Source organism: Talaromyces proteolyticus, assembly GCF_021365285.1.
Source record: "Talaromyces proteolyticus strain PMI_201 chromosome Unknown BGW36scaffold_1, whole genome shotgun sequence".
NCBI lineage: Eukaryota > Fungi > Ascomycota > Eurotiomycetes > Eurotiales > Trichocomaceae > Talaromyces > Talaromyces proteolyticus.
Window position 1 is genome coordinate 2,252,480 of NW_025764277.1, and position 27,584 is coordinate 2,280,063.

A 27,584-nucleotide genomic window follows, 5' to 3' on the forward strand; every position below is an offset into this window, starting at 1 on the left:
ATCTTGGCATGGGGTCTGTTCGTCAACGTATAAAGAAAGAAACATTGTCATGTGAGAAGTGATAAAGAGATGGGATGGATGTCTCTATCAGGCTGGTGAGAGGTAATATTGAAGTGGGGGAATTGCATGGGTATCTTTGTCAAAGGTGAAGCCTGTTGTGAAGGGGTTATGGTAGATGAGTATGGGGAGAGAAGACTGATGTTTACATTCTATATGCAAAGAGATCAATTTATGTGATAGATGGTTGGGGCTTTCAAGCCAGGTCTGGTATATTTATTGATATATTTGGAATATACAATGGAGATAGGTAAGATATTTCACAAGAGAGCAGCACACCCCCAATTCCCATATAGAACTGACATTTTTGGGCCCTTAATATTCCCCCACTTTTATTAGAAAACATACTCTGGAATTAATATATAATAAAAATATCTTCCCCAACGCAGTGATGGCAAGGATCTTTGTGCTTCAAACACTCAACATCGCAGCCCCCGTTTGATGACCACCCCATCAGTCAACATGGTGTGCACCATGCTTCAGTTCCTCGGTTTGCTGGGCACCCAGAGCCCAGATGGACAAAGTACACATCATCGTCCAGCTAGGACAGGACAAACTTCCTTCCAAATCTAATCTTGCTCGAGCCCTCGAGGTATCGAAGAATTTCATCTTGATATTTGCGTCCCATTGGACATCTGGATAGGCAAATTACTTGGGATTACTTCTAATTTACATGCGGGTACTCGCCAATATGGCCTCAGAGAGTATTTATATCTTTTTGCATCATGAAGTAAAGTTCAGAGTCCGCTAACAGACTTAGTATCCAGCCCAGGTAGCCGGAGCGGCGTATCAAGTGCACCTCTGAGCCTGATTTCTCCAGGGTTCGCATTTTCTAAGCATACATTCAGCAATTGGATAGTAGCAAATAACAATTTGCTGTTACCCATACTTGGGGACAGTCAAATATCGGAAAGGCTAGCAGAAGCCGAAGAAAATCTTCAAACCCGTCCATATCATGTTCTCCTACGTCAACCACATGGGTTTGTCTTTCTTCTTTGCGGTATGTATAGTACTAACGTCGCCTAGCATAAGAGCCCGGCTCAAGCCTCACCAAATCGAAGGTGTCTCGTTCCTATGTCATCTTAGAAATAACAGCGCTCATGGCATACTCGGCGACGAGATGGGGCTGGGAAAGACGCTTCAAGTCCTATCGTTCTTTCAGCATCTGGTTAACGAGAACCATGATAAATATCCATTCCTTGTAGTTTGTCCTTTGAATGTACGAGACACATGGATGAGTGAGACGAAAAAATGGACAAGCCTTCACGCGGTACAATATTATGGAAGCCTCGAGAAAAGAAAAGAAGTGGCTAAGCTTGTCAGAACCAGAGGTACAGAATGTCCCAACATATTGGTTTTCGCAGTCTAACATTGTCTAGAAGCGCATGTCATGGTAACTACCTACGAACTGTTAATATCGGATGGTCATCGCTTGAACCGTATGGGAGTTTGGAAAGCGGTTGTGCTCGACGAAGGCCACAGAATCAAAGATGCAACTCGACAGAATGCTTTGTCCGTAAGCAGATTGAAGACTGAGCAGCGAATTATTTTGACAGGGTGAGTCATTTTCTACTCAATAGACCTAAGCGAGCCTGATGTACTGCAGCACACCCATTCAAAACGATCTGCTTGAAACTTGGTCAATGCTCAGGTGGCTATACCCTGAGGTATTCGGCCATCAAGATACGAGCTCAGCTTTCAAACGGGCCTTTGCTCTTTCCGAAGGCAAAGTGGACCTTGAATTTCTTCAGGACTTAGGCAAGTTTCTGAAAGTGGCAATGCTTCGTAGGACAAAGGAGACAGCTAGTTTGAAACTGGACTTGCCTCCAAAGACGGAAATAACACTTTACGCCCCGCTCACCAGCTTGCAAAGAAGGCTGTACCTCGAGATTATCAATGGTGTGAATGGCGATTTTCTACGACCGAGACCAAAGATGGAATCAGCCCATCTAACTTCGCCAAGAAGATGGCAGAACAGCTTCCATAAAGGCATGGAGGGTCTATCTCCGGGATGGTCCGAAACTTCTGATCAGAGAAAACTATCAAGGGCACCTAATCGTTCTATTCTAAACCCTCTTATGGAGCTCAGAAAGGTGGGCAGCCAACTGATATACTCCTAATATGCTCATCCATAAGCCTAGCACTAACATATCCAGGTCTGCACGCATCCCCTCGCGTTAAATCGTTTTGATGATGATGAGGAAACGGGCTTCGATATTGTAGCAACTTCGTCCAAGTTTATCATTGTCGAAAAGCTCCTGGACAGGGTTGTCATCAAGGAAAGAAAGAAAGTTCTAATATTCTCCGGGTTTGATCAAGTTCTTGACTGCTGCGAAGCTCTCCTAGAAGAGCTGGATATCGAGTTTTTGCGTCTAGACGGCAAAACCTGTTCTGCCATGCGCAAGTTAAGCATTCATCTGTTTAACAATAAACCAGACCACAGAGTTTTCTTAGTCGCTACCCGGGCTGGTGGCGAAGGGGTGACACTAACCTCTGCTGAGGTGGTCATTTTTCTTGATCTCGACTGGAATCCCCAAGTGATACATCAAGCAGAAGCTAGAGCTCATCGTATTGGACAGACAAAACCAGTCACAGTCTACAAGCTGTGCACACGGGGCACAGTTGAAGAGCAAATGATGAGTCGATTAAACAAGAAGTTGTATCTTGAGGCTATAGTAAACGGCGATTTCGCGAACTCAACTAACACTTTCCAGAATATGGCTGAAGAGCAGTTACATACAGATACTACATTCATCCGCAACTTGGTGCGCAGTAGCCTCCACACATTTGCGGTCGACAAGACTGATGGCGAGGAGATGATGCACTGGGACTGGGAGCGTATTGTCGACTACTGCCGCGCCCCTCACCAGAATATTGATCAACCTGATATGATTGCTCCTCCAGACTCACCTATGTCACATGATGAAGACGAGACAAATTGGCTGACCAAAAACGAGCGGATCAGGACGGATGAACTAGACGGGATGAAAGTACCACGCTCACCGAAGAAATCAAAACTCGAGTTTTACGAAGCTCCCGCATCGCCAGTTCGAAAAATCATACCTCGTGCTATTTTCAACAAGGAGTATGATTGCTTCGTCAGCAAGGAGTCCACTCTGTGTGAGCCTGGAGAGGCAGTGCCGCCTATGATAACAAGAAACTCAAGTTCCGCTGACTCCAAGGAGCCAACCAGATGGCGTAATCATATAAAGGTTAGTCCGATAGTCTTGAAATGCTAATTTGTTGTTACGTTCGACCAAAGACTACTATGAATACTAACTGAATCTAGACATGCTTGTTTTGCGGGAAACAGCGTGGTCTAACAGAATGCGCTCATTGTCCTAATAGCTTCCATGAGAAGTGCCTAGGCAAGAAGAAATCGCATGCGGTGAACAATTTTAGAAATATCTGTGCATATCACAAATGTTCAGCATGCTTTCAAAGTGCTGCTGACGCGGGGGGGATGCTATTTTTGTGCAATTCATGCCCTCGCGCATTCTGTGTGGACTGCGTTAATTTAGATACCATGGTGTTGATCTGTGACGAAATACCAAAATTCAAGGCTCTTGGTTATCAGCAACCGAAGTCAGCCATGAATATCACCTGTGGCGATTGCGCTAGCCAACAGTCAAGTCGTTTCAAACGAGGAGCCAGTCAAGAGGGATTAAGAAGAATCAACAAGCGCTTCAGGGTGTAATATGAAGTATTTGGGGTTGGAGATTTCTTTAGCTGTTGAAGTGGTTCCACTTGTCAGTTTTCATCTACCAAGATACTCCTTGCATGTATTTTGATGGTGTATTTGCAATGATTTATTTCAGAGATTAGCTAGTTTGCAATCACGAAGATGTGTTCGATATCAATTAATCAGTAGGAATTATTAGTAAAGCACATTCACTTCATAACCCCTACGCAAGGAAATACAGACCTAGTGCATCTTCAAAAATATGGCCTCCGCACACGCTGACACTACACTATAATCATCAAGAAACGCCCAATACTACGGTAACTCAGCTCACACAGATACGTGGGAAAACATAGACACAGCTACGTAGCAGAAAACAATTGAACAAGATACTAAAAATAAAATCCAGAAAGCCTCCGTACAGAACTAATGTTTCAAACCTTCCAGCTTGAAAGTTGACTACTTAGGGCTTCGGAAAATAAATCCCTCCCTAGCCCTAGAAAGGAAGCGAAGATGACGACCGACACACCGTCTTATGGTACAGACTAATTCAAGGGTTTTGCTAGTCAGGGGTGAAATCCTTCGCCCACATGAGATACAATCAGAATCTAAATCGCAGTAGATTTTGCTATTAATAATAAAAGAGAGGAAAAATTCGCACGGTATTACATACTGCTCAGCTATCTGTATATTTTATTATTACATAAATTCGGACGACTCTTAATTGCTGTTCGGCCGAAGTTTGAGCTCGGCCGAAAATACGGTGGACCAGTATCAATTGATCCTGTAAATCAATACCTGCACGTTCCTCTTAAATAATAATTAGTGTATTGTTGGTTAGTTGTCATGAACCGGAAAAACCTCTGACGTGGCGCATTCGGGGAACATGGAGCATAGTTCCCATTCGGTGCCGGCGTGTCGGTAGTCAGTCGGTACTCAAAGATACGTGTAGCGGCATGCAATCATCAAGGGCGGTATGTGTCAATATTAGTTGTAATTATGATTTGAATACCGACTGTTTTTGATTCATTCGAGATGGAGAGTGTTGGGGGCCGTTATTTCTTGTGTACTAAAATACGTAGATGCCGTCTAGTTGACACTGAATAATTAAGATTAAAATTGATAGTAACATGCTATAGTCGGCTGTACACTTTGGCATTATAATATGATAATAATATTATTGTTGTAAAACGGTCGACTCTCATTTGAACCTGTTGACCGTTGAAGTACTAATACTTTGTCTCAGCACTTGTGTTACTACCCACCACCCACCCCCAGTGCACGGGCGGTTGATCCCATGTACAGATGCCGTGTACCTTTAAAAATAAAAAAGTGCTTATTCAAGCTTTGTGCATCTTTGTGTCACCACGAGAAGCGTATTACTGGTGGTTAGCTAAGTAGCTGATACTGCCAGGAAGAAAACGGCGATCCTGTAGGCTGGTGCAGTCTCTGACTCTGAATTTTTTTTCTGGTTGCTAATAGTCTCCGTATATTATTATTATTATTTCATTGTGAAACATAAATACATCAAAAGCACAAGTGAATATACCAATGATAATAAACAATGGAATAATACTACCTCGGAATAATAGCCCGCTCGCTGATCATCATAACCAGCAACTTGACCGGGGTTAATGGACCACCTATTTAGACGCAGCGTAACCCATCCCAACACAGTATAGTTTCCACCTGTCTTAATGCCCAATCCATAGACCATAACAACGACTTACTCTAAGGGGTGCCTCGAATCCGTATCACAGCGCCCCCGTTAATACTACACTAGATCTACCCGTACGTTTCAGGCGATCTCCGGTATTACCAGAGCGATCCGCCAAAAAGAAAATCATGATCATGTCCACGGCGGTCGCAGAGGTACTTAACGCGAAAAGAAACATCCGATTAGCCCGCGATAACGGCACGCGATGGAGCACGGTCCGGCCCGTGTCGCCACAAGCACCAGCCAATCATTTACCTGTCAAAATATTCCAAACGGACAGTGATACTGCTAGATCATGCAATCCCAGAGAAAAACCGCGGAGACTACAGTGTATACGGATAGATATGCAGAGTGTATAGTCCGCACGGCGCCGGGGCCAGCAGCATATTGTCAGTTGTTATGTGGTGGGTAATCAAAGCGCGCTCATAGGATAGCGAACCTCGTACCAGCTATAGTCCATTCGAGTCGTGGCCAAACCTTCTACTAAAATGGCAAAATTTAACATATTTATTGACGGACTGGTCCGAATGCATCATTTTGAACAAGCGTAGCGCGCAAAGCAGTCTCTACCACGTCTCTAACCTATAGCATACTGCCCAAACCTCCCCGTCTAGCTACAGGCTAAATGTATGATGTATGATGTATGATGTGCAACTGTCTCAAGCTTGCTCAATAGTGAGTGAGTTATTATTGTTGTATTATTGCCAATATAATTAGGGGTGTTTTGATCGTATCATCGCTAAAGGCTTTGCCGCTAACGATGCAATAACACCGACTAATATATACCACCCAGTATCCCGTATAGCCGACAGGATTGGGTGAGGTCTCGGCCTTGGGCTTACTTGGGCTTGCGGAGCTGCAGTATTGGATAGAACGTGTGCTACGACGTCGCTGTAGAGGTGGCGACTCGTGGGGTGGTTGGATGGCCTACCAGCGTGTCCGTGCTGACTCGTGCTGTCTACATGTACACCACCCTGTAAAGTAGCTAGAATTGAGATGTCTATGTTCATTATTATCGTAGACAGGACTGTTAATCGTTAGGTAGGGGTTAGAATCCACATCAATTCAGACGGCATATACACAAAACATGAAAGAATATATGTATATATGCTATGCACAGTAAAGTAATAAATGACGGAGAAGTTTAGTTATGCCGTAATTCATCAATTGCGATCCTTTGGAGTAGACGATGCCGACAATGGAACAGTCGTGAAGCGATATTAATGAGTCATAATCAACACGCGATCGATGAAGATAAACGTCGCTATCCGCTGCTGACTTGTAGCTCAGCCAAGCGTTCTTGAACTCGTCTCACAAGGTCCGGATCTAGTTCGGGTTTTATTTTCTTAGGGCTGGCAGGTGTTAGTTATGGTTTTGTATCTCAGAGAACAAAACTAAACTCACGGATCGCGTCTCGTCTCCGGTCCCTTCTCCTGTCCACAACTGCTGCAGTTTTGCTCGCCGGGTATGTAAGGGGTGTCACATTGATGGCAAAAGTAGCGCACTCGCATGCGTGGCTTTCTCCACACGCGTTGAGGACGCTCGGGTGGTGGATCAGCATCGCCTGGATATCCATCGGGATATTTATGAAGTTTAGGTCTGTGATATGTTAGCCACAAAGTACTTCGGACCTGATTAGATGCAACATACGGATCACGCGGACACTTCTTGCAACGAACGTGACTGCAGCTCTCACACTCTTTAGAATCTCCACGGAACAGGGTCTGGCAGCGATGACATGTTCGGCGAACACGTTGTCTGATCTGCTTGTAGACGAGGTCTTGTCCTCCAGTGCGTGACGGAATGGTCAGCGGAGGGTGCTTCTGCTTCTTTTGAGCGGCAGCAGGAGTAGGCCCAGTAGCAATACCAGTAGCAGTAGCAGCAGTAGCAACAGGCGCAGCAGACTTGGCCTGGGTTTTCGCCAGCGCCCGCGCTTCCTTTTCTTCTTTTGATAGGGCGGGCGGATAACGAGGACATTTCTTGCAGCGAACATGTTGGCAGTTGGCGCAGACCTTGTCTGGTCCATAGGTGGTCTGGCAGCGATGGCATGTGCGTCGCACTCTCATGCGAATTGACTTCTCGACACGCTGCACTTCTAGATTGCGAGGAGACATCCATTCTTCAGGTTCCAAGGTCAGACCGTACTTGGCGAACAAGGCGCGAGCTCGCTCCTGTTGGACGGAGCTCCACTGCATGACAGGTGTGGTGTCACGAGCAAGCGTGCTAATATTTGTAGTCGCTAGAGCTGGTTGTGGTGTACTTGCAGTCGCACCAGCAGATCTATCTGATGTTAGATTGACCACTCCGAACCGAACGAATTAACATTTTTCCACTTACCCTGCTGTATTAGCAGTATCGTCAATGGTGATATTGGAAACAGTCGACTGGGTACGTCTCGATTTTCGACGAAATACCGAGCTCATGCGGTTTAGCAGTCGCGACCCAACATCCTCTTTCTTCGGTTGATCGGGATCCATCTTGATTCAATCACGTTCTTCTCCTCCTCCAATAGCGCGCACCGACAATTCTTCAATTTACGAACGCATAAATGGCGATTCAAAACATTTCAAATTGGAGTTGTGCAATGGGATTCGAGGGCGCAGAAAATTCCTGAAAGCGGGGGGGTGAAGGCGTCGAAATGACGGCGGCAGGCTGAGCGACTTCGAATCACGTCGTACCAGGCGAAATATAACACACACCAGCAAATTTTCTGCTCAATCAACTCCACCAACGGTATTCAATCATGCACAGTATTATTGTGGTGTCTCGTTCACAGTAGTGTTGGCGACCTGTGTGGTGAAGAACACGACGGGTGTCAAGTATGAAGAACGGCGGCGACAGGAAAGGTAATATGAGTTCTTGCAGAAGACCAGGCCCCAAGTGGACGAACAAACCAGACCCGACAGGCCATTCAGTAGTGGACTCGCGGTGGATAATGGTCGAGTCGAGGACAGACAGTTGTACGAGAGTTAGGCTAGGCTTTAGCAGCGAGTCTGAGCCATTAATTACGGTACACAGGTGCGGGCGGTACGGGTAATAGTACGGCTAGTATCAATACGGCGCCGCGGGCCTGGCTGCCCTGGCCCTGCTCCTTGGTCTTGGAGAGGTTGGGGCCCGACACAGAGGATGCTTCGTGCTGTTCTATTGTTATTATTGGATGACAGCGGATGTTACTTCCGCCCTGGATATCCGTATATCAAGAACCATTGAGATAATCAGCGAAGTATACACCCCCACACCAATAGTATTATCAGATTTTATATGAACAGTTAACATAGATACTGTAACCATGAGATTGAAGAATCATGTCAATGTAGACTTCGAGTCTTCGACGGACATAGCCCGAGCGAGTCAGGCAGGACACCTGATGATGTGATCCGACCGCAGTAGGACCCATCAAGTGGATCCGCTAGCCTGGATCCCGCTAGCCGTAAAAATAAACTTTGTGTCAGTCCGACCACTCTCTATAGTATCTATAAACTATACATTGTATCCAGTATTCTCGCTAATTTATTGGCATTTTCTTGTAGATAGATGCAGCCTGAAACTCAATGCCAGTGTCAACACCGGAAAATTTGATGTCCGACAATATCAGCAACCAAGAAGCACGGCCAACAGCCAAACGACTCGCTCGCCACACTGTTCTCAAGCTCTGATTGGACAGCGCACGATAGAGAGACCTGGTCCATGCGTCTACCTATTCAGGACTAGCGCAGCGGGCATGTGGCGCCACCCTAACAGAACGTGGTTGGTTCCTTGCCTTGTAACGGCCTGTATTTTTCTCGTAGTCGGTGAAGGCTTATCTCCGCGAGATTGCACCACAACAAGTAGACGTTCGATGCTGCTGCAGCGCATAACTGACAGATGCTCGGTTTATCCGAGCAGCAGTCTCTACTGTCGCCGTAATAATATGACATACTAAGCCAGCACTTGTAATTTACCCTTGTTGCTTCTTAACTATTAAACTTACTGCGTCTCCATTCTGCGGATTCTTAATATTATTCAGGAGCTCGTGTTGGTATCCCACAATAATAGTGCATCCTGTAGGCCGTCACTGTGTGGGCTCTGGCCCGGTCCGCTAATTACCACATGGGTAGCCTCCATTGTCGAAGAACTAAAACGTCACGGCTAAAGACGAACCAGCAAAACCCCGGTGCTAACTTCTACCTTTGGGCTAGCTGCTCCTAAGTTCCAACGCTCATACCTGAAAGAGTTAACACTACCAATGAGCTTCGTCAGCGGTTGCTCGGGCGCAGTTTTTTAACTTTTGTCATTCTGCTTTTTAACAGAATTCAAGCTGCAACACTTGAGTTCTTCTAAATTCTAACTTCTAAGTAGCTTCGCGAGTACTAGTTTTCTACTAAGTGGTGTCTCGCAGTCTGTGTATTATCAGAGCGAGCACAGGCCAGTCGCCGAAATTTACGAACCATTTTTTGGCTGTTACACAGAACAAACAGGTGGCCCAGGCTCGCATTTAACCCGATCTAGCCGATGATTTGTGCTGACCGGCAGACAAAGATCATGCAATGCCGATGGAGCAGCCTACAGTGGGGGTCTGTAGCAGTCTGAGACCCTAAGTATGCACATCAATATATCAAGAGGCAAGAGGCAAGAGGCAAGAGGCAAGAGGCAGAAGGCAGGCGGCAAGGCCTTTCCGGGCTTAAGCGGCGCCACCCAGTTGGAGTAGCACTGCAGCACCGTTAAACGGGTAACGGTGACAGTAATGGGTGGTGCATGTCAACTGACTGGCCCTATTAGCCTCGAAGGTCGAGGTCAGACACATTGGTTGAGCGGCAAGACTTGCGGATCATTGTTGATCTCATGTATGTAGCCGTCTCGGGTGTGAGAGCAGTTTTGGGAGAGCAAGAGAATTTTCACATTTCATGCTACTGGTTGACAATGATCAAAAGTTAAGAATACTGTCGAGTGTAAAATATCAGCGGCTGTAGGACTTCGATGGACAAATCTTTGTTAATATTTTGTCCAGCGTACAACATTCTCTCCGAGTCTCTGACTTGAGTATCAGGAGAATTATAGGAACCCTGTCAAGCACGAGTTACATAGGTATACAACATCTCGAAGTAAAGTTCTAAAGGATTAACAATCTAGAAGTCTAGAATTACTCGGGGGGGGAAACATTAACAGTACGGGGTACTAAATAGTAATAGTCCGCCAGGACATCACAACGCCGGAGTAAAGCGAAGTACAGTACGTACTAACTAGCAGGGGGCACGAACACTTTATAGGACTGTTAACCAACGAATCCTCCAGCGGGCGCGATCACCTCCCAAAACAGGCTTAACCTCCACGGGCAGGATATTCTGGTCCTAGACTAATATCTGCTCCTGGTCGATACTAAGTACCAGTAGTAGCCCACTACGACGCAACTAGCTAGCTGCGACCACCAAACACACAACAGGATTAGCGTGCCACCGCGGATCTACGGCCCCGGACTCATAGACCCTGCCAATCTCTGGGCGGAATGATGACGATGAGCAGGGTTACGTTGTGCTTGTGGTTGTCTGGTGATGATTTGTGGCATAATCGCTGTTGATTACTTACGGTACTGTAAGTTTGTAGTTCAGTCTGTTACTGGAACACTGCTGTCTGGATTGTGGCCTCTACGGATACAACATTGGGTTATTCGTGAGGCCCCCAACGCGAGATTCCATAATTAGTCCTCCATCTTCCTTCTTATTAATCCCCGCGGCCCTCAAACGAGTTCACAAAAATGGTCACACGATCCCTGTAACTGACAGCTGCTTTCGGAATCTACTCAACGCCACATATGAAAACTGTTTTGGTCGTAGCTAAGACGTGGAGATGTAGTTCCAACTATGGTCTAGCTGACATGCACAAGGATTCTTTCAAGACCTACATAATATTAGGTTATCGTCGCGTGGAATACGTATTCTGAAGGTAGATCTTCCATGGTTCATGATTGGGTTCTTTGCTCGTGTTACCCATTCCTTGCATATTATATCAAGACTGGGACCTTAGGGTCTCGTTCTTATATCACTGTTATAAGTCCTAAAGCAGATCATTTCCGCAGTTTCTGTGATAGAATGGTTTCCTTGAGATGGTTATGTAAGGTTTGTTGGGATCGTCAGATAAGTTAAACCCTAATTAGGGCTATCTGTCACAACTATCGTCTTCGTGTAAAACACAAAATTCTTAGAGACTCCTGAACTAAGACTCATGTATTTGAGTGAGCGAGGTGTGTAAATAGGTTACCTTCTTGTACCGTCGCTTATAAAATACAATTATATATGGTGAATGCAGTGGATGATGGAACTGTAAGTGAGTGGAGTTGGCTGGGGGGGCCGTCTTTTCAGAATAAGTCACACAGATACCTCACCGGCAATGTAGTGCGCCTATATAAATTGTCCAAGCCGGAGAATAATATGCAACACCACCTTTCTCTATAACGGAAGCGAATGAACTCTCTTCTCTTCTCTTAGCAGTGACAATGGCCATTTCCTCCTCAAAAGGAGAATCATCATAGCCGCTGTAATCGGATTTTCGCCAGATTAACTGACGTATAGCGTGAAATGAGAATTCTATCAAACATTACTTTCCTAATTCACATTTATGGTCACTATACTGCCTCCTAAGAAAGGCATCGCCTCCACAACAGTGATGGCCATTGCCTTAGAGCATAACAACATGACGTTCAAAGTTGGGGAAGAGAATATGCCACTGCTTAACAGAGGCTATGCAATAAAATTTCTACTTCCCAAGAAACCTGATTCTCGGGTCATCGTGCTATTCGAAATAACACGCAAAGTAGGGATATTGACCTGCTGTACTGTTGTGGGTAGTCCTCTGAGATAGCAAGACGAGATAGTAGAGCTTTCCATATATCATTTTTTTGGCTTCGTGCTCCACGTAGTGCATCAAGCGAATAGTATTGGTAGATTTCCTGGAAATAATCGCATTAATTACATTTCGAATAACAAATATTTCACCCTATGAAAAGCGTAAAAAAGCATGAACCAGATTCTGATGCTTATTGAGAGGGATAGTTCATCCGAAGCAATTGTCGTGATTTAGGGTTTTATAGCAGACATCCAGTCCAAGCATTATCAAGGACAATTCACCATACCCAGCCTTTTTTGCAACATGATCTCATAGCATTTTGCAAAAGGGAAACCTAAACAGGCTTAGGCTTGACTTGAGCAAATCTGACCCCGTTTCTAAGCAACCTATTCGAAATTAATGACCAACTGCAAGAATATTTGGGTGTTACTATTGGTATATTGAGCCTGAAGAAGTTTCTTGTCGGCATATATCAATTGATGTTGGCCAAAGGCACCCCGTTACATGCAGAGCGAATGACATTTAATTATTAAGTGCCTATTTATACGTCAAATTCCCTCTTTTTCCTATTTTACTACCCAGTCAGCTACTCCGATACATATTATTATAACATCTACATACATTTTACATCCAAAACGGACCCCTGTTTCTTGCATTTCTTCCAACGAAGGACGAAGCTTCCGAAAGTTTTATTGCATCAACAATTTCCTCGTGAGTCATAATGGGGCCAAGGCTATACTATCAGTGATTCCACTTGCCGTACACATATTTGGTACGTCTTGAATATCTGCTATTTACTGGTTAGGGCCAAAATCTCTTCAGGGGGCTTCCTAGAGTTAAAGCTGAAGGACTCATAGTGATAACATAAATGATCTTTTGAAAACTCCTGGCCAAGTTTCTAAATTTATTGGTCGGACTTTCTAGGCATTCAATACAAATTCCAAGCGCGCCTTCTTGGCTGGAATTACAAGCTTTTGCTTGAGGAGTGTTGCCATTACGATCAAGTATTTAAAAAGAGTGGTTTTATGGTGGGTTTTTCCATATTTATTGCATGGCAATAGTGAAGTAATTAGGAAACTATGGGTTCGTCACAATGAACCAGAATAATTCAAATCATTAAGACAATCCCTTGAGCAAAGTAGTCAAAATGCTCTTTACACAAAATCAAGAAAAATCAAAAGATATCAGTCACCCATAGATATATACCAAACTAATCCTCTCCACTCAGTTTCGTTTCCACGTCAAGCACATCTCCTTCAGTCTCAACTTCAATCACACGCTGCACCTCCGCTGTGTTTCGGAAGAGCTCGACAGCACCGGCGTACATCATGCGCAACGACGGGTTGCAGTTCTCGGGGAGGTAGTAAAGGAGGACATATGGCACGGCTAGACGGCCGGAAGGCTAACACCGTTATAAATAAGCGTATGATTTGGCAAAATGGGAGTAGTCGTGGATGCTCACCAAGGTGTGAGGGTAGCTCAGTAAGATAAAGCGCGGCGACGAGTCAGGGAGCTCGTCTGCGATGTCTTCTAGTTTTGAATAAACGTCGTCACTCTGCGCACGGATCTCTTTCGTTTTGGCGTCGACGATGTCTTTATGATATCTATATAAGTGGATGTTTTTCATATGAAGGAAATGGCAGGTGATGTACAGATTACGGCCTGGGGATCCTTTGCTCGAGAAGTTCCCAGGCGGAATTTCCGTAGCTTGTCTTTGGTTTCTTGCGAGAAGGAATATAACCGAGTATCAGACTGCAGGAATACGATATTAGCATCCAGTTTCAAGATCAAGAGACGGGAACTCACCATATCTGCTTCTCTTCTAAACCACTCCAAGGTCTTTAAAGGAAGGTATTGCTGTGTTGAAAGTAGCAGCCCCGCAGTCCGGCAGTCAACGTGACTAGTTGCTGGTTTCTCCAACTGCAAAGCTAACCCCGCCCCGACGACGGCGCGATCCGGTGCTGCCAACAATCGATTCCGTTCTGGCAACCTGTCGTTCCTTTATATTCTCCCCCATGTCTGGTCGCTTTAATCAATTGGCTCGACATCTCTCTCACCCTCTCGCCAACTTCACACATCCATCGGCCGCGACAGTAGCAAGAACCGCACTCGCTGCCACCGCCATGACATCATCCGCAAAGTTCTTCGAGAACAAATCGAAAACAATACACACGGCAGCATGTCTGATCATTGGCGATGAAGTTCTCGGGGGGAAGGTTCTTCACCCCATCCTCAAAGATATTCTCTTGATCTAACTCCTGGCCTTGATTCCAGACAATCGACACAAACTCCGCATACTTCGCGCGATGGTGTTTCTCACTAGGCATCCAACTCAAACGCATCGAAGTCATCGCCGACATCGAAGACGAGATCATCGAGGGCGTTCGCCGAATGAGTGCCAACTATGATTTCGTGGTAACCAGCGGCGGAATCGGGCCTACGCACGACGATATCACCTACCAATCAATCGCCAAGGCCTTCGGACTGCCACTCAAATTGTACGAACCGGCCTTTGAGCGCATGAAGAAACTCTCCAAACCGCACACCCTACAAGCCGATTTCCACTGGGATAAGCCGTCGCCTGCACTGACGGCGCGGTTGCGGATGATCGAGTTACCTTATGACGAGAGTATCGACGAGGAGAAGCAGAGTCTCTTTGTGGCGGATGACTCTTGGGTACCGATTGCGACGGTCAATGGAAATGTGCATATCTTACCAGGTGTGCCGAGGCTGTTTGAGAAATTGTTAGACGGGTTGAAAGAAGTGGTTGTGCCGAGATTGGCTGATCCAGAGGGCAATGGTTCGTACCGTGTGTTGATTAGTACGCCGCTGCCAGAGAGTTCGGTGGCCGCGTATTTGACCGATCTGGCGTTGCGTGTACTTCCACATGGTGTCAAGGTAGGGAGTTATCCGCGCTGGGGTAAGAAGCGGAATACAGTGACGCTGGTGGGCAGCAATAAGGAGTATATCGACTCCTTGGTGGCGGATGTAGAGAAGAATGTGCAGGGACGACGAGTGTCGAGGGAGGATGAGGATGACCCTCCATCTGACGCTGAGACTGATCAATAGACAATATTTTATTAAAGCGCGCCATATGTGTATATGTTGTGGCAGGATATATAGAATACTGAATGCATCTACATTTATATCTACATCTTAGAGGTCTTGATAATGGGAATGTACTAGTCATGGATAGTCTGAATTGCTCAATAATTCTAAGTGCACCCATACACATATCCAACCATAACAAGCACATAGTCAATTGAGGCCGACCCAAAAGAGCTGAATGAACAAAACGTGACAATAAATAATCGCACCATGTCCCATCCTCGCCTCTCGAACACATACTTTTCCCAATCTCTCCGTGTCTTAACACAAAGTCCTGGCCCATCCGTATGCATGTGTTTGGTGAATGTATGCCGTCATATCCAGAAACTCAAGACAGGTAATAAACAATAACCACTAGGGGGAATAACATAGAACTGGGGGGATATCGAAGTCGATAATAAGTGACAATCAAAGAAAGGCTGGAAAGTGGAAGAAGGCGACGTAATTCCGATCACAGTAGAGAGTATGTAGCTTGCATAATCACGAAAATAGGCGTAGATTAAGCCGCGACAAAAGAGGCAGATGTAGGAGTGGGCTCTGGTAGAGCAATGCAGGTCGCAAAAGAAACAAGGTCTCATTTCTCCTTCACTCCTGAAGGAGATAATACAATGTAGTATGTTGAGACCGATTCGAGCCCAATAATAAAGTGTCGATATAAATCGTAAATTTATGAATTAGAATAGGCCAGACCCCTCCTTACGTGAACGGTTGTGTTGGATTCAATGGGAATTCGCTTCAGTGGGCTGTCCAAATAAAGGGCGTCTTCGGGCGTATCAAGACGCGCCTGTCTGTCGAATACAATGTCTGCATATTTAGAAGATCGATTCGGCGTTTTCTACATGATGACACATTTCGAGCAGCAGCCGGCATCGTCGCCAGGCTCCGACATGTCCAACTTGCCTCCGTGAGAAGCACCACCGCCGAAAGCCCCACTTCCAGATGGGTAGGACGACATCTCCTTGTTGTAGCGACGGATTTCGCGAACGAGGTCGTAAAAAGCGTTATCGACGTTGATCCGAGACTTGGCCGAGGTCTCGATAAACTTGCAGCCGAACTGACGGGCCAAAGCCTCACCCTCTGCAATCGATACACAGATTAGTCCGGTAAAAAATCCCGCTTTCGTGCGATGAACATACCCTGCTGGGAAACTGCGCGGTCGCTCTCTAAATCGCACTTGTTGCCGACAACAATAATGGGGAAGTAGTCCTTATCCTTCACTCGCAAAATTTGTTGTTGGTATGTCATGATTTCCTCAAACGATTGACGAGATGTGATGGAGTAGACGAGCAAGAAGCCTTCACCCGTGCGCATGTATTGCTCCCGCATGGCCGAGTATTCCTCCTGACCAGCCGTGTCCAGAACATCCAACAGAGCGACTTCGTCGTCGATCACGCATTGCTTGCGGTATGAGTCTGTAGAAAACGGCATGAGCAAGCGACACTGGAGAGAATCCTGCAGGCAACGGCAGCCTACCTTCAATTGTCGGGTCGTATTCGTCCACGAAATGACTCTGGATTAATTGGATAGTCAAACATGATTTTCCAACACCACCCCCACCAACGACTACTAGCTTATATTCTCGAAGAAACTGTAGACGGCAAACAACATGTCAGCGCCGTTTATGTGCCTCAAAAAGTAAAATAAAACACATTCGCATGCAGGGCCAGCCACCGCGTGCTGTCTAGGTTGCTAGAGCATGGAATAGACAGATGGACGATAGACAGGGGGCGAAGCGGTCAGGCGGTGCACGGTCAAGAGTCTGGATAGCCACGCACCTTGGAAGCCATTGTGCCCGATGAGCGCAGGCTGGAAGCGTCTATACAATTGAAGGCAACGGTTAAAAAAGGGCAGGACGGGTAAAAGGTCAGCAATCGCCAGGATGCAGTTGATGGAATGATAGAAGAGCAGCACCCAAGGTAGCAGCAGCAGTGGTGGAAGGAAAGCTGCAGGCCGGGCTGGCTGCGGGAGTTTGCTTGTGTTTGCCCTGCACGGCTAGGCTAACTCCCAAGGGCTAGCCTGGGCTGGCTCTCATCTAAACAATTATTTGCGACTCGGTTGTTTATTGAATTCTATTATGGATTTTGGTCATTGTTATTCGGGTCGGCAGATATTATTCTTTGTTGCTCTTCTCACGATTGCTTTGCTCCAGCCATCATTGTTGAATCTCCTCCTTTTCCTCTCATTGCCTACGCCTATACAGCATTATGATTGCATTAGGACCGGAGTCCGCAGTTACAGTGACTAGCTGCCGCCCACTAGCGAATCACTTACTCGTTTCCCATCCCCGACGAAAGCATGAAAGAATCAACCCAGAGGGGCCTGGGCGGAAATGAAAAGAAATGAAAAGTGGGATTCGGTTTGGCAGAGAAAAACGTTGAAAGACAGGACAGTTCGACTGACGCAGTGCCGGCAGGGCGACGAAGGCGATGCCTGTGAAAGCCTGAATGTGAACGATAGACTCGCGCTGTCGATAATTATACGGCGCCGTATCCGTACGCACTCGCAAATGCTCCGGAGCAAACCATGATCCAGTCGAGTTGGACGAGCTTGTGCAGTGTGCAGTGTGTGGCATCGCGAGCGTGGTCTGATTGGGGGCGTCTGTGAGGCCAAGGAGCACACTAGACACGATTCGCTCTAGAAGAATGTCTATCAACAACACTAATGCCGAGCCTGGAAATGGATGGCGCATACGGTGCAGATGCCAAGATGGAGCTTAGGTCGCCTCGTAGTGGGGGCTTCTCCAGACGGGAGCAGTGAGGTCACTTTGTGAGAGTAACTAAATTAATACTGACTAGTCACATACTGAGGAATAAAGACTTGAGCGGTAGAGCATCACGAACTGTGTGACTGTGGCGTTGCGCCAGAGCCTATCTCACTTCCGGAACCTAACGAACTCAGCAGGATTTGCACAACAGCTATGAGACAGACTCACAACCCCGTCCGTTGCGGAGGATGCAGTGATGATCCCGATGCATAAAACTCCATAGCATTTAGCACTGTCCCCAGTTCCACATTGCATGCCCACCATTCGGCAGCACCGCTCATTAGCAGTTAGTCCCATTATTAACGCCCCCTAATCGAGAATAATAAGTTATTAAACTCCGTAGTAATTAGCCATAATAAAGCAGTTATCGCCAAGTAATTTTGCTAACTCTAGAGGCTATCCTGCGTATCCACACTAAGGGATGGGTTACTGAACCCGGGACCCCTTTTCTCCTTTTCTTTCTTTCAACCTTCTAGAACGACGCACTGCGCTTCGGACCTTCGGTTCTTGTATGACCCTGCTCAGGTTACCCTAGGCTCCCCGAAGCTTGAGGTCTAGGCTGGACTCTGTGTCGGCGCGGTATATGATTGATTCAATTTCGCGTGTTAATTATGATCTCAACCCGGATCTCTCCCTGCAGGACGCTGTTGTGAAACATGAATAACCAACAATGTGCAACACACTGTGTACCGAATGACGATTAGCTACATAAAATAGTACCAAGTAGTCTGTATGTATCACTTTGCCACGTCGTCTGCCCTGAAAGGGTTAGAGCATGTTCCCATATTTTCCAGCTGTATCAGAATAGAAGGTACGACTTGCATAACCTGTCTTTTGCTGGTGCTAGCCAATTCATTTACGGTGTGGACGTGATTGTGGTATAAGAAATATGTTTGGGAACGTTTGTAACACTAATCAGGCTATGTCGTCGAAAGTCGTCTAGAATATGTAATTTGCACGCAATTCTGGAAATTTATATAAAACGGAATATTCCAAAAAGTTGACGGCGTGTGTTTCTAATTCTAACTACCCAATTTATATTTTTCATAGTAACTTCTCAGTCATGTCGCCATGTTCTTGCTTTGACTGAAAAGACCAAGTTGACATGATTATCAATCTCAGAGTGAAGAGAAATCGACGTCATATAATTGCTAGCGTGATAAGCTCTACTCACGTAGATCAGGACTAGGGAGATGCTGCCGCCGTTCAAATGCTCAAATTATGGCAATACACCCCCTTTAGGGAAAAGAGTTTTGCCCTAAGAAGTAAATACTGGGATAGTAAGTGGCTCAGGGGCGTTGAAGCACAATTTGTTCCAGCCACAGACACAAACTTTTTGTTTGTATAAATAGATGAAGTCGTTGCCCAGGGCTATTGTACCCTGGGATGGTCAGACACTTCGTTTGGTAGATTTTGTTGATATACTTATCTATATCTAAGCTTCCTCCTTTTAATCCTGTTTATTTCTGAGCATCTGTTTTCGGAATCTAGTTGTGAGCCTTGTCCATACTAGAGAAGGCTTTGGCAGCTTATCTGCAAGCATCTAATTCAGTAGATTGGCCCTTGTCCCTGTACGTCGCACTGGCTTTCACCGCCGTCTTGGTCGCAGTCAATTCTCGCAATTTTGATATTATTGAACTCCACGAAGAGTCTCTTTTGGTTTGAGAGCCTGTCGTCAACTCTGCGGCTGAATGTGTAGCTGGCTTGGGGCTATCTGGGATATCTTTTCTTGTATCATCGATCTTGAAGTCGCCTTGGCCGAATACTTCTTTCACGATCTCGGTTCCTTCGTTGGTTATATCGGAACTGCCAATTTGTAGATCTGAATCAACTTCAACCCAGTCATCATTATCACTCTGATGCTCTGCGGCATTTTGTTGACCCCTCGGGCTTTCTACAAACACCGCGGCGGTTCCGGATTCCTCCCTCTTCCACCAGAAAGTGCTGCGAAGCTCCCTCCCACGAAATCCTCCCCGAGATGAATGGAAGCACGGTTCGGCGCTGAGGTTCTCGGGTACTGAATCTATATCCGGCGTGCTCGACCAGTGTAAAGATGAGCGCTCTGTTCTTCGTGTGCCCAGCGTTTTACAAATCTCTTCGGCTTTCTTGTAACTTTTCTTCTGTGCCCATTGCGGGTTCTCCGCGTCGAGTAGCCTCTTCCATTCATCCGTCCACTGAAGGCTACTGTTATAATTGAAGATATTCTGCATCTCTTTTTGTCCTTCTAGGTTAGATGTGTCCAAAATTGGTTCACCGTTGCCCTTCCGTTCTTCGTCCGGATCTTCATCCTTCAGTTCTTTCTCAAGCAACCACCTGCCGTGAGGTGTATAGAACTTATTCAGATACTTCTCAAAAATATCTGTCTGCTCACACAACATACGGCCGTTTAGCCCATGCAGATCTTTGGGTTCGCCATAGTAAACCACCGGGTCCACCCATTTCTGTGCTTGGTGAAGCAGAACTTCGGTCCTAAGATCACTGCTCTTAGGGAAATCCCCGTTGGAAAACCAGAAAGAGTTTTCTGGCTTTCGTCCCGAGGTTGATAGGATATATAGTAGAGAGTGTTTTGGAGGCGTTGTACTGGGCTGTAGAATTGCTTCGTTGAAGAGATTATAATGATGTATGGACTCATCATCGTCGTCTTCTGGAATATTAGCTTGAAGCTCCTCCTCGTCGTCGTACCCTGAGTTTTCTGGACCCTCGTGTTCGCTCTGCGAGTATTCATCTTCCCTGCCTGAGCTCTGCCAGTATGTATCGTCTCCACCAGAACTTTCGTGTTCTGTCGGTAAGTCTTCATGTTGGTAGTGATCGTCTTCTGCTTCTGGCCCGTCCTCTGGCTCATCAAACTCGTCGTCCCAGAGGAACCTTAAAGGTCTCAAAAGGTCATCAGCAGATTTACCACCAACAACCGCCTCTTCTTCCACATCTTCGGGGCCAAATATGGGCCTTGAAGTGCAGAACTCATCATCCTCGTAGTTGAGTGTACCAAACTGTAGAAGCGGGATATTGAGGGCCATCTTGACTGTATTAAATAGTCAAAATAGTAATATCAAGTAATATTTAAAACTAATTGAAAAAAGAAAAGTAGGAAAAGTATTTCATCTTAGAAGTAGATGTTCTATTGCACAATCGAGAAGAGGAATATATATAGGAAGAAAAGCAAAGGAAAAGCTGTGGCAAATGCTGCTTGCCATGACGCCGAAGGATGCTACATCGTCACGATTCTCGAGCAAAATTCCGGTTACTACCGACAATATTAAAGCAAGACTGGATTTTGCCTCAAAAAATGATTAAAAGCAAGCGGCGACTGAAAGAACGAGCGGCACCACATTTGTAGGTACGTGCTACTCTCGAGCGTTCGAGCAAGACAGATGGAAAGATAAGCAATGCCAAATTGACTATAGTCCTAGGTTTGACAATATAAAATGAGTTCAGAGTCACCTATGTTACTGGACACAAGAATATTAGGACTGTCGGCCCTATCAAGCAAAGGCCCCCAGCAATAGCATATGTGAAGAACAGCAAACTAATGTTGGCAATATTTTTTTTTAAAACAAAAACGAAGAGAAAGATATTATAAGATGTTAAGAAATAGCCCTAACAATGAATCTCGCATTGTTAGAAGCGAAACATCGGCTGTGGGAACCTTTGACCCGAGCGCCTCCTCGTTCTTCAGAATCAAGACTTTTAAACTAATAAAAGTTTAAGGACCCATAATGGGGTTTGACAAAAGCGGAACCAATGCATAAAACGACTGTAATGGGATATGCTTTCTTCAGGATTGTCACTATATTCAACACCACAAATTGACATGTCCTCCCCGATATACATTGATATGGGAATAGCAGAGCAATTTAACGGCACAGAGCCCTGATTCGACTGCCGAATTTATGCCAATGGAGATATTATTTCAAACTATACATTAAACTTCCAATCGCATGAATATTACATGCCGCTAGTGTAAACCTTAATCTAGTAAGGTTGGGATCTACATGAAGCGGATCTATAACTTCGACTAGGAACGAATGGGCTACCTAAACGAGCGTTTTTTCCCACGGCTCGACATACAAAATACCTAATAGATCCCGCTCTGCGCCTGGACCTCCTACACCTAACCAATGATCGATTTCAGGAGGCCTCGAGAATGAAAAGCTTAGCGAGCCTAACGCGAAGGTAGGGCTGTCGAACTCTTCATAAACAAAAGTCGCCTGGGCTCGAATGTTAAGTTTCCTAGGTCGTAATTATTCTTCCTCATCGCGACGTAATGGCCCCTCACCGTTCCCTCCTTACGGTGGTGACCGTGGCCTTGATGATGCCAATAATAATGGGCACTGCGACGCAGTCGGTTGAAGTCGATATTCTCTTCCCGGGTCTCAATGAAGAGAACTTACACTACCTCGAGGGCAGTGTCATCAACGCTGATACCTCGGCCACCACAATTCAAATTGACTGCCGATCCAGTGTGACCGAACTATGCGTCTCTTCAGGATATGTCCTACCCCAAACCCTCACGAACGCGCCGTCATCTCAGGCGATATACTATGATATCACCAGCTTCTTCAACCGCACTATATATATCGTTACTGGAGCGTTAGACTGCAATATTACATCCTCTACGGAAGGCGCCTCGTGCTTCGCTTCAACGAGCACGTGGTACTCCAGTGGACTGAAGTCCAACTCGTCGGCATGGTCCACAGGCGTCACCATTTCTTCGGACAATTTGAAATATAACACTCTAACAGTCGCATCGGGCTTAGAAAAACTGCGAACCACAACAACCAGCGCGTTGCCCGGTCAGACTATGGCCGCGACATCTTCACCGACAGCGGCCGCTGCAACGAACACCTCTATACCGAGTTCAGAACACTCCTCGTCCTCAAAGGCATGGATTGCGGGTCCTGTGGTTGGCGGTGTGGTCGGATTGGGTTTGGTTGCGGCAGTTCTCTTCTGGTATATTAGTCGGAGGCACAAGAAAACAGCAGATCCTGCGGAATTATATCCGGAAGAAGAGAAGTCAGAGGTCCCGGGGCATGACGCAAATCTGCCAGTGGCAAATGCTCATGCAGGAGAACTTGCGGCCAAGCGTCTGTCGGAGTTACCAGATCAAAACAGGCCACATGAAATGCCATGATAGATGTGAGGATTTCGATATGGATAGTTTTGCGGAACTAGATTTTGTTGTACATATGAAACATTGAAGAGCAATCTCAGCTTACCATGACCAGCTGCCTACATACATTGTTGAAAATCATCAACTTGTGTAGGTTTATGTACGTTAGAAACGTCTCATGGCGATATGAGGTCGCCAAAACAGCAGTTTGATACCCATAAAACGTAGAGTTAATCATTCCAATCCAAAAATGGGGCTAGTACTCTATGAAGATTTTATTAGCCAGTGCAAGCCTGTCATCAGCTCGGCATTACCTCCCTTCAGAGGCTCTACTATTGATAGATCATTAATTTCTTCAGAGTGTTCATTGAGTAATATCCTCCATCAATTGATTCAGTCACTGGTTGCTACAAGCACCGATATACCGCCTAGCACAGCTCGAATCCAAGCTAATCATCATTGGCCATTCAATTCCTTCATCTTATACAAAGCGCATCTAATCAGAGGATGAGGTACAAACCCCAAACAGAAACGAGGCAGCTCAACGAGCCCACTGATCCCTTGAAGCTAGCAGCACCGCCCGACTTGGTAGGCTGCGCTGACGAACCATCAGCCGAAGTAGAAGTTGGGTCTGAAACAGCAGCCCTAGTAGGAGGATAAACTCCTCTGCAGCCACCTGAGCCCGTAGCCTCCTGGTTCTCTCCCGCGCTGCAAGTGGAGCGGCGCGGGTCAACACACTCAGTAAGATAGTGGTCGGCGTCAAGAATTTCGGCGGATGGAATGGCCTCGCTATTGAAATACACATCACACCTCGAGGTAGTCACGGCTTGTCCGCCGAGGTTGGTGCTGATGGTTGATACGTAGGTCGTGACGTACGTCGCGATGCTCGTAGCGGTGGCCTGGGCAACGTAGGTGTCGGGCAACGAGATGGCAACTGAGTCTGTGTAGGTGAAAGTCGTCTGGGTGCACGAGGCAGGATTGCTAAGCGTGACGGGAGCATAGTAATAAGACTCTATGGTCGGGCTCGCGGTGGCAGTTTCAACGGGAGGATCCCAGATGTGGAAGTCGGAGACGGGGAGATTGGTAACATTTGGTAGAACGAGTAATTCGACTGTTACATTGATTCTAGCTTCATTAAAGCCACCCCCACCATATCCATTTCCAAAGACGTAGTCTGTGCTGTAAGAGGTGGAGGTGGATGTTGGTGAAATTGTTAGGGGGGCAGTTGTTATGAGGGGGGCAAGAGAGGTGGTACTTCCCCCGGAGAGCAGAGGAAGAACTGTCTTAGTGGCGAAGTACTGTAAAAGCCATGCTACTGACGGCTGTGCTACCGTGAAAAAGAGAAGGATGGCGTGGAGAGGACGCATCGTGAAGATAAATTCCGGAATTGACCGTCCATCATTAAGCCGGGCTTGGGCAGCTAATAAACATTTGAGAAATGCGCATATTCCTCGTCAGGCTGGAATTTGGCCAGAAACGACATTTCGCCAAGATCTTGATGGATAGCTGAAACTAAGGAGAATACGAGGTGCCGCGCCATCACCCGCTTCGCCTATATTCCCTCTCCAATACAGGATATCTTGAGTTTGAATCCTTTAATCCAGTAGATTGGCTCAAAACAGGCGCCTGATAAGGCTAGCAGATTCGAAAACCATTTCATATCAAAATACTGACTGCGCCAAAGACATTACCAGTGAGATGGAGAGGAATAGCAATATCAATAACCGAGACGCGCCAAGTTGGAACGCATTAGGACCTCTTGGCAACTTGGCATTTGTTGTTTAGTAGGTACTAGAGTTGCGTTCTTGACTCGTATATTTTTGCCTAACGATTTCAGGGATAATGACACCATCTAAACCAAATACCTACTTGCCCGGGGTCTGTGTTTTAAGGCATAGTTATTAGTGTCTAGGGTTACAATCGGCTGACTACCCGAAATAGTGTAGATTCATAAGCTGTTGCGTCTGGTCAAGGTATTTGCTAGCATAACAAATCATCCTTTATTGGACACGTTTTTTAGGGATATTAAGATAAAAATACCAGCAATAGAAGGGCTCTGATGGCTAAGATAAGAGGCAGAAGTATATGTCCGAATATCAAGAATAAAAATCAAGTATCGCCCAAAGGCAGCGACGTCTGGAAAGGAGGAGTAGTAAAGACACCATCTTGTCAGAATAGTCGGCCCTTACTATCATCTAATTCTGTACAGTATTATTTGCATCCTGCTCCTTCATGTGTTCCGACTGTAATATGTTATAACTAGAAGGCAGTTTCGCTCCTGTACCTCGGATCGCCACCTAGCATCGAAGATTGCCACCTTGATTGCAGAGGATGGAGTCTGTATTTCATATGCTCAGCTACATGAATACCACAAAATGTATGTCGTAGGAAACTTACTCAGATCGATAGACCCAGAGACATACCCGCCTTTACCATTTCCACAATTGGCGGTAAGCGTGGTACCAGAGACTGTACTACCGGAGCATGAGCTTCCATAGTCGCCGCTGTCTTGAGTCAGTACTATCATTCCTATATGCAAACTTGTGACGTACTTTTTTGTAAAGACTAGGTTTCCGCCCACGTTGGCGATGCAAGTATTTAGGTTGATTGTCGAGTCATCATAGCCTCCTTTACCATTGCCACACTTGTAGGCCGTAAAGTCAACCTCACTGCCACTCTGCACGATCAAGTAGCCTCCAGTACAGGTACTGGCGTACCCCCCGCAGTCTGCGCGGCCGTGGAGGATAGGGCTGCTGCGGGCCTCGAGACTACCAACTAAGATCTCGGCAGGTATGGCTGTTGCAGCCGAGGCCACAAAAAGGTTTGCGAAAACCGAGAGTTTCATGATCAGAAGCTAGGCGTAATCTAGGTGTATAAGTCAAGCAATGCTGGTGGTCTGCGGACCATAGTGAACATGCGACCGTCACGCCTCTTTTATATTGCACGATGAGGAAATATCATCTATGACTTTGGCAGCAGTGCTTTCTTTAGCGCTGAGTTGGCTGACGTGAGTTGAGGCATAATTCTAGCCCTACGCATGATCAGCCAATCACCATGCCGACGCCACTCCTTCCGAAATAGGAAACTTTTTTCGAGGTCAACTGGTACATATCCAAGATTTCAAAATAAGGTGCTCGCTTTGCTATTTGTTGAGACGTCGATTTAATGCATATTCTTAGCGCCACTCTGTGTACACTCATACGACAAAACTTAGAATACAGTGCATGCATTCAAATTTTCGGCCAATCGTATATCCAATTCTGGGGGTCGCCTACGTAGACAATGTAAAAAGTTCAATTATCATTAATATTGGTATGGGGAGAGCTACTGTACCAAACTCTTTTACTCAGTCCCCCTATCCAATCCACTTTGGACTTTGATCCCATCGTGTATCTATCGGTCGATTCAGGAACTTCGTGCTGAGAACATCTATATAAAACCTATCAAACTAGACATTGTACCAAACATGTTAAACATGTCCAGACTTCTCGTAGGAAGGGTGGCGTCGCTACTAGCCACCCTGCTCTTTCCCTCCTCTCTTCTTCTTTCTTCTACTCTCCAGGTGCAGCAAAGACATCAGCGATAAAAAATTTTCCAAGCTCATCAAAACTTACTAAGCCCTACCCAACTCTACTAATATCTTTCCTAGTAGATGTTCAGCAAACCGAGAACCAAGCTACTAACTTGGCAGCAGCTGGCAACGGCGACGAGAGTGGCCGTGATGGAATTCACAAGCCCCACGTAAGTCGTTCGGTTATCACTCACCTAAGTCAGTGACTAAAGCAATCGAAATCCAGAGGTCACTATGCGCTACTTGTGGCAAGAGGGGCCATAATATGGCCCAGTGCTGGAAAGCCCTGGCTGATAGGGTAGTGGTACGAAGCCTTTATGAGAATTCAATCCGTAGTATCTAACAGCGTACTGTGCAGATTGGATTGGCCGCATGGCAAGAATACCATTCTATTCTGTTCTTGGGTCAGTCGTGATTAATATTGGGAGCGATATAGCACTCAAGTCTGGGTGGTGGTGCTAGCCATGGCAATACTGCGCAGGTAAAGTCTAGCGTTGTGAAAATGAATGATATCCGACTGAAAAATATCGCCAGCACCAGAAACAAGAAGAGCCGCCGCAGGGCCAGCAGCAAATCAATCTGCTCACGCAGCTCGTCCAACAGCTGCAACTTCTGCGGGACAGCAGAACAGAATTGCGGAGATGAGCGAGCAGCTACCGGCTGCCAATCCTGAAAATGGGCGTTTAAATCAATTTGTCTTTTTATTTCATGTTTAGTTTTTTTCCCCTTCGTGGGTTTTTTTGCATCATTGAGCCG

The 27,584-nt window shown here is 46.1% G+C and overlaps 11 protein-coding genes across 11 annotated transcripts; 4 read left to right on the forward strand and 7 right to left on the reverse strand.

Moving 5' to 3' along the window:
• Nucleotides 1–1,444: 1,444 nt before the first annotated feature.
• BGW36DRAFT_367641 (P-loop containing nucleoside triphosphate hydrolase protein) lies at nucleotides 1,445–3,877 on the forward strand (the record flags this gene model as incomplete). Its single annotated transcript, XM_046214894.1, has 4 exons — nucleotides 1,445–1,614; nucleotides 1,664–2,150; nucleotides 2,214–3,269; nucleotides 3,347–3,877. The coding sequence occupies 4 exons, from the start codon at nucleotides 1,448–1,450 to the stop codon at nucleotides 3,752–3,754; spliced, it is 2,118 nt and encodes a 705-aa protein (XP_046078095.1). The 3' UTR covers nucleotides 3,755–3,877.
• Nucleotides 3,878–6,630: 2,753 nt separating this feature from the next.
• BGW36DRAFT_13929 (uncharacterized protein) lies at nucleotides 6,631–8,269 on the reverse strand. Its single transcript, XM_046209426.1, has 4 exons — nucleotides 7,794–8,269; nucleotides 7,107–7,736; nucleotides 6,861–7,055; nucleotides 6,631–6,801 (listed from the first exon to the last, which is right to left on the reverse strand). Exons 1-4 carry the CDS (start codon nucleotides 7,931–7,933, stop codon nucleotides 6,795–6,797), a joined length of 972 nt encoding a protein of 323 aa, XP_046078096.1. The 5' UTR covers nucleotides 7,934–8,269; the 3' UTR covers nucleotides 6,631–6,794.
• A 5,023-nt stretch (nucleotides 8,270–13,292) lies between these two features.
• Nucleotides 13,293–14,143, reverse strand: BGW36DRAFT_367654 (GMF family protein). Its single transcript, XM_046214895.1, has 4 exons — nucleotides 14,082–14,143; nucleotides 13,928–14,027; nucleotides 13,738–13,868; nucleotides 13,293–13,677 (listed from the first exon to the last, which is right to left on the reverse strand). The coding sequence occupies exons 1-4, from the start codon at nucleotides 14,082–14,084 to the stop codon at nucleotides 13,486–13,488; spliced, it is 426 nt and encodes a 141-aa protein (XP_046078097.1). The 5' UTR covers nucleotides 14,085–14,143; the 3' UTR covers nucleotides 13,293–13,485.
• A 5-nt stretch (nucleotides 14,144–14,148) lies between these two features.
• BGW36DRAFT_403050 (molybdopterin binding domain protein) lies at nucleotides 14,149–15,483 on the forward strand. Its single transcript, XM_046218877.1, has 2 exons — nucleotides 14,149–14,491; nucleotides 14,550–15,483. The coding sequence occupies exons 1-2, from the start codon at nucleotides 14,291–14,293 to the stop codon at nucleotides 15,342–15,344; spliced, it is 996 nt and encodes a 331-aa protein (XP_046078098.1). The 5' UTR covers nucleotides 14,149–14,290; the 3' UTR covers nucleotides 15,345–15,483.
• Nucleotides 15,484–16,218: 735 nt separating this feature from the next.
• On the reverse strand, nucleotides 16,219–17,170 carry BGW36DRAFT_422034 (ras family-domain-containing protein; the record flags this gene model as incomplete). The annotated part of the gene is made up of 4 exons (XM_046219648.1): nucleotides 16,219–16,460; nucleotides 16,520–16,795; nucleotides 16,857–16,971; nucleotides 17,159–17,170. 4 exons carry the CDS (start codon nucleotides 17,168–17,170, stop codon nucleotides 16,219–16,221), a joined length of 645 nt encoding a protein of 214 aa, XP_046078099.1.
• A 274-nt stretch (nucleotides 17,171–17,444) lies between these two features.
• On the reverse strand, nucleotides 17,445–18,496 carry BGW36DRAFT_367661 (uncharacterized protein). Its single transcript, XM_046214896.1, has 2 exons — nucleotides 17,797–18,496; nucleotides 17,445–17,729 (listed from the first exon to the last, which is right to left on the reverse strand). The coding sequence occupies exons 1-2, from the start codon at nucleotides 18,070–18,072 to the stop codon at nucleotides 17,688–17,690; spliced, it is 318 nt and encodes a 105-aa protein (XP_046078100.1). The 5' UTR covers nucleotides 18,073–18,496; the 3' UTR covers nucleotides 17,445–17,687.
• A 1,180-nt stretch (nucleotides 18,497–19,676) lies between these two features.
• On the reverse strand, nucleotides 19,677–21,164 carry BGW36DRAFT_422035 (uncharacterized protein; the record flags this gene model as incomplete). The annotated part of the gene is made up of 1 exon (XM_046219649.1): nucleotides 19,677–21,164. The coding sequence occupies one exon, from the start codon at nucleotides 21,162–21,164 to the stop codon at nucleotides 19,677–19,679; it is 1,488 nt and encodes a 495-aa protein (XP_046078101.1).
• A 1,247-nt stretch (nucleotides 21,165–22,411) lies between these two features.
• Nucleotides 22,412–23,278, forward strand: BGW36DRAFT_353887 (uncharacterized protein; the record flags this gene model as incomplete). Its single annotated transcript, XM_046213475.1, has 1 exon — nucleotides 22,412–23,278. The coding sequence occupies one exon, from the start codon at nucleotides 22,412–22,414 to the stop codon at nucleotides 23,276–23,278; it is 867 nt and encodes a 288-aa protein (XP_046078102.1).
• A 479-nt stretch (nucleotides 23,279–23,757) lies between these two features.
• On the reverse strand, nucleotides 23,758–24,624 carry BGW36DRAFT_435343 (uncharacterized protein; the record flags this gene model as incomplete). The annotated part of the gene is made up of 1 exon (XM_046221412.1): nucleotides 23,758–24,624. One exon carries the CDS (start codon nucleotides 24,622–24,624, stop codon nucleotides 23,758–23,760), a length of 867 nt encoding a protein of 288 aa, XP_046078103.1.
• Nucleotides 24,625–25,554: 930 nt separating this feature from the next.
• Nucleotides 25,555–26,102, reverse strand: BGW36DRAFT_422038 (uncharacterized protein; the record flags this gene model as incomplete). The annotated part of the gene is made up of 3 exons (XM_046219650.1): nucleotides 25,555–25,595; nucleotides 25,655–25,761; nucleotides 25,810–26,102. 3 exons carry the CDS (start codon nucleotides 26,100–26,102, stop codon nucleotides 25,555–25,557), a joined length of 441 nt encoding a protein of 146 aa, XP_046078104.1.
• Nucleotides 26,103–26,655: 553 nt separating this feature from the next.
• On the forward strand, nucleotides 26,656–27,544 carry BGW36DRAFT_403052 (uncharacterized protein; the record flags this gene model as incomplete). The annotated part of the gene is made up of 5 exons (XM_046218878.1): nucleotides 26,656–26,819; nucleotides 26,876–26,998; nucleotides 27,055–27,132; nucleotides 27,187–27,232; nucleotides 27,363–27,544. Exons 1-5 carry the CDS (start codon nucleotides 26,724–26,726, stop codon nucleotides 27,542–27,544), a joined length of 525 nt encoding a protein of 174 aa, XP_046078105.1. The 5' UTR covers nucleotides 26,656–26,723.
• Between the last annotated feature and the right edge of the window lie 40 nt (nucleotides 27,545–27,584).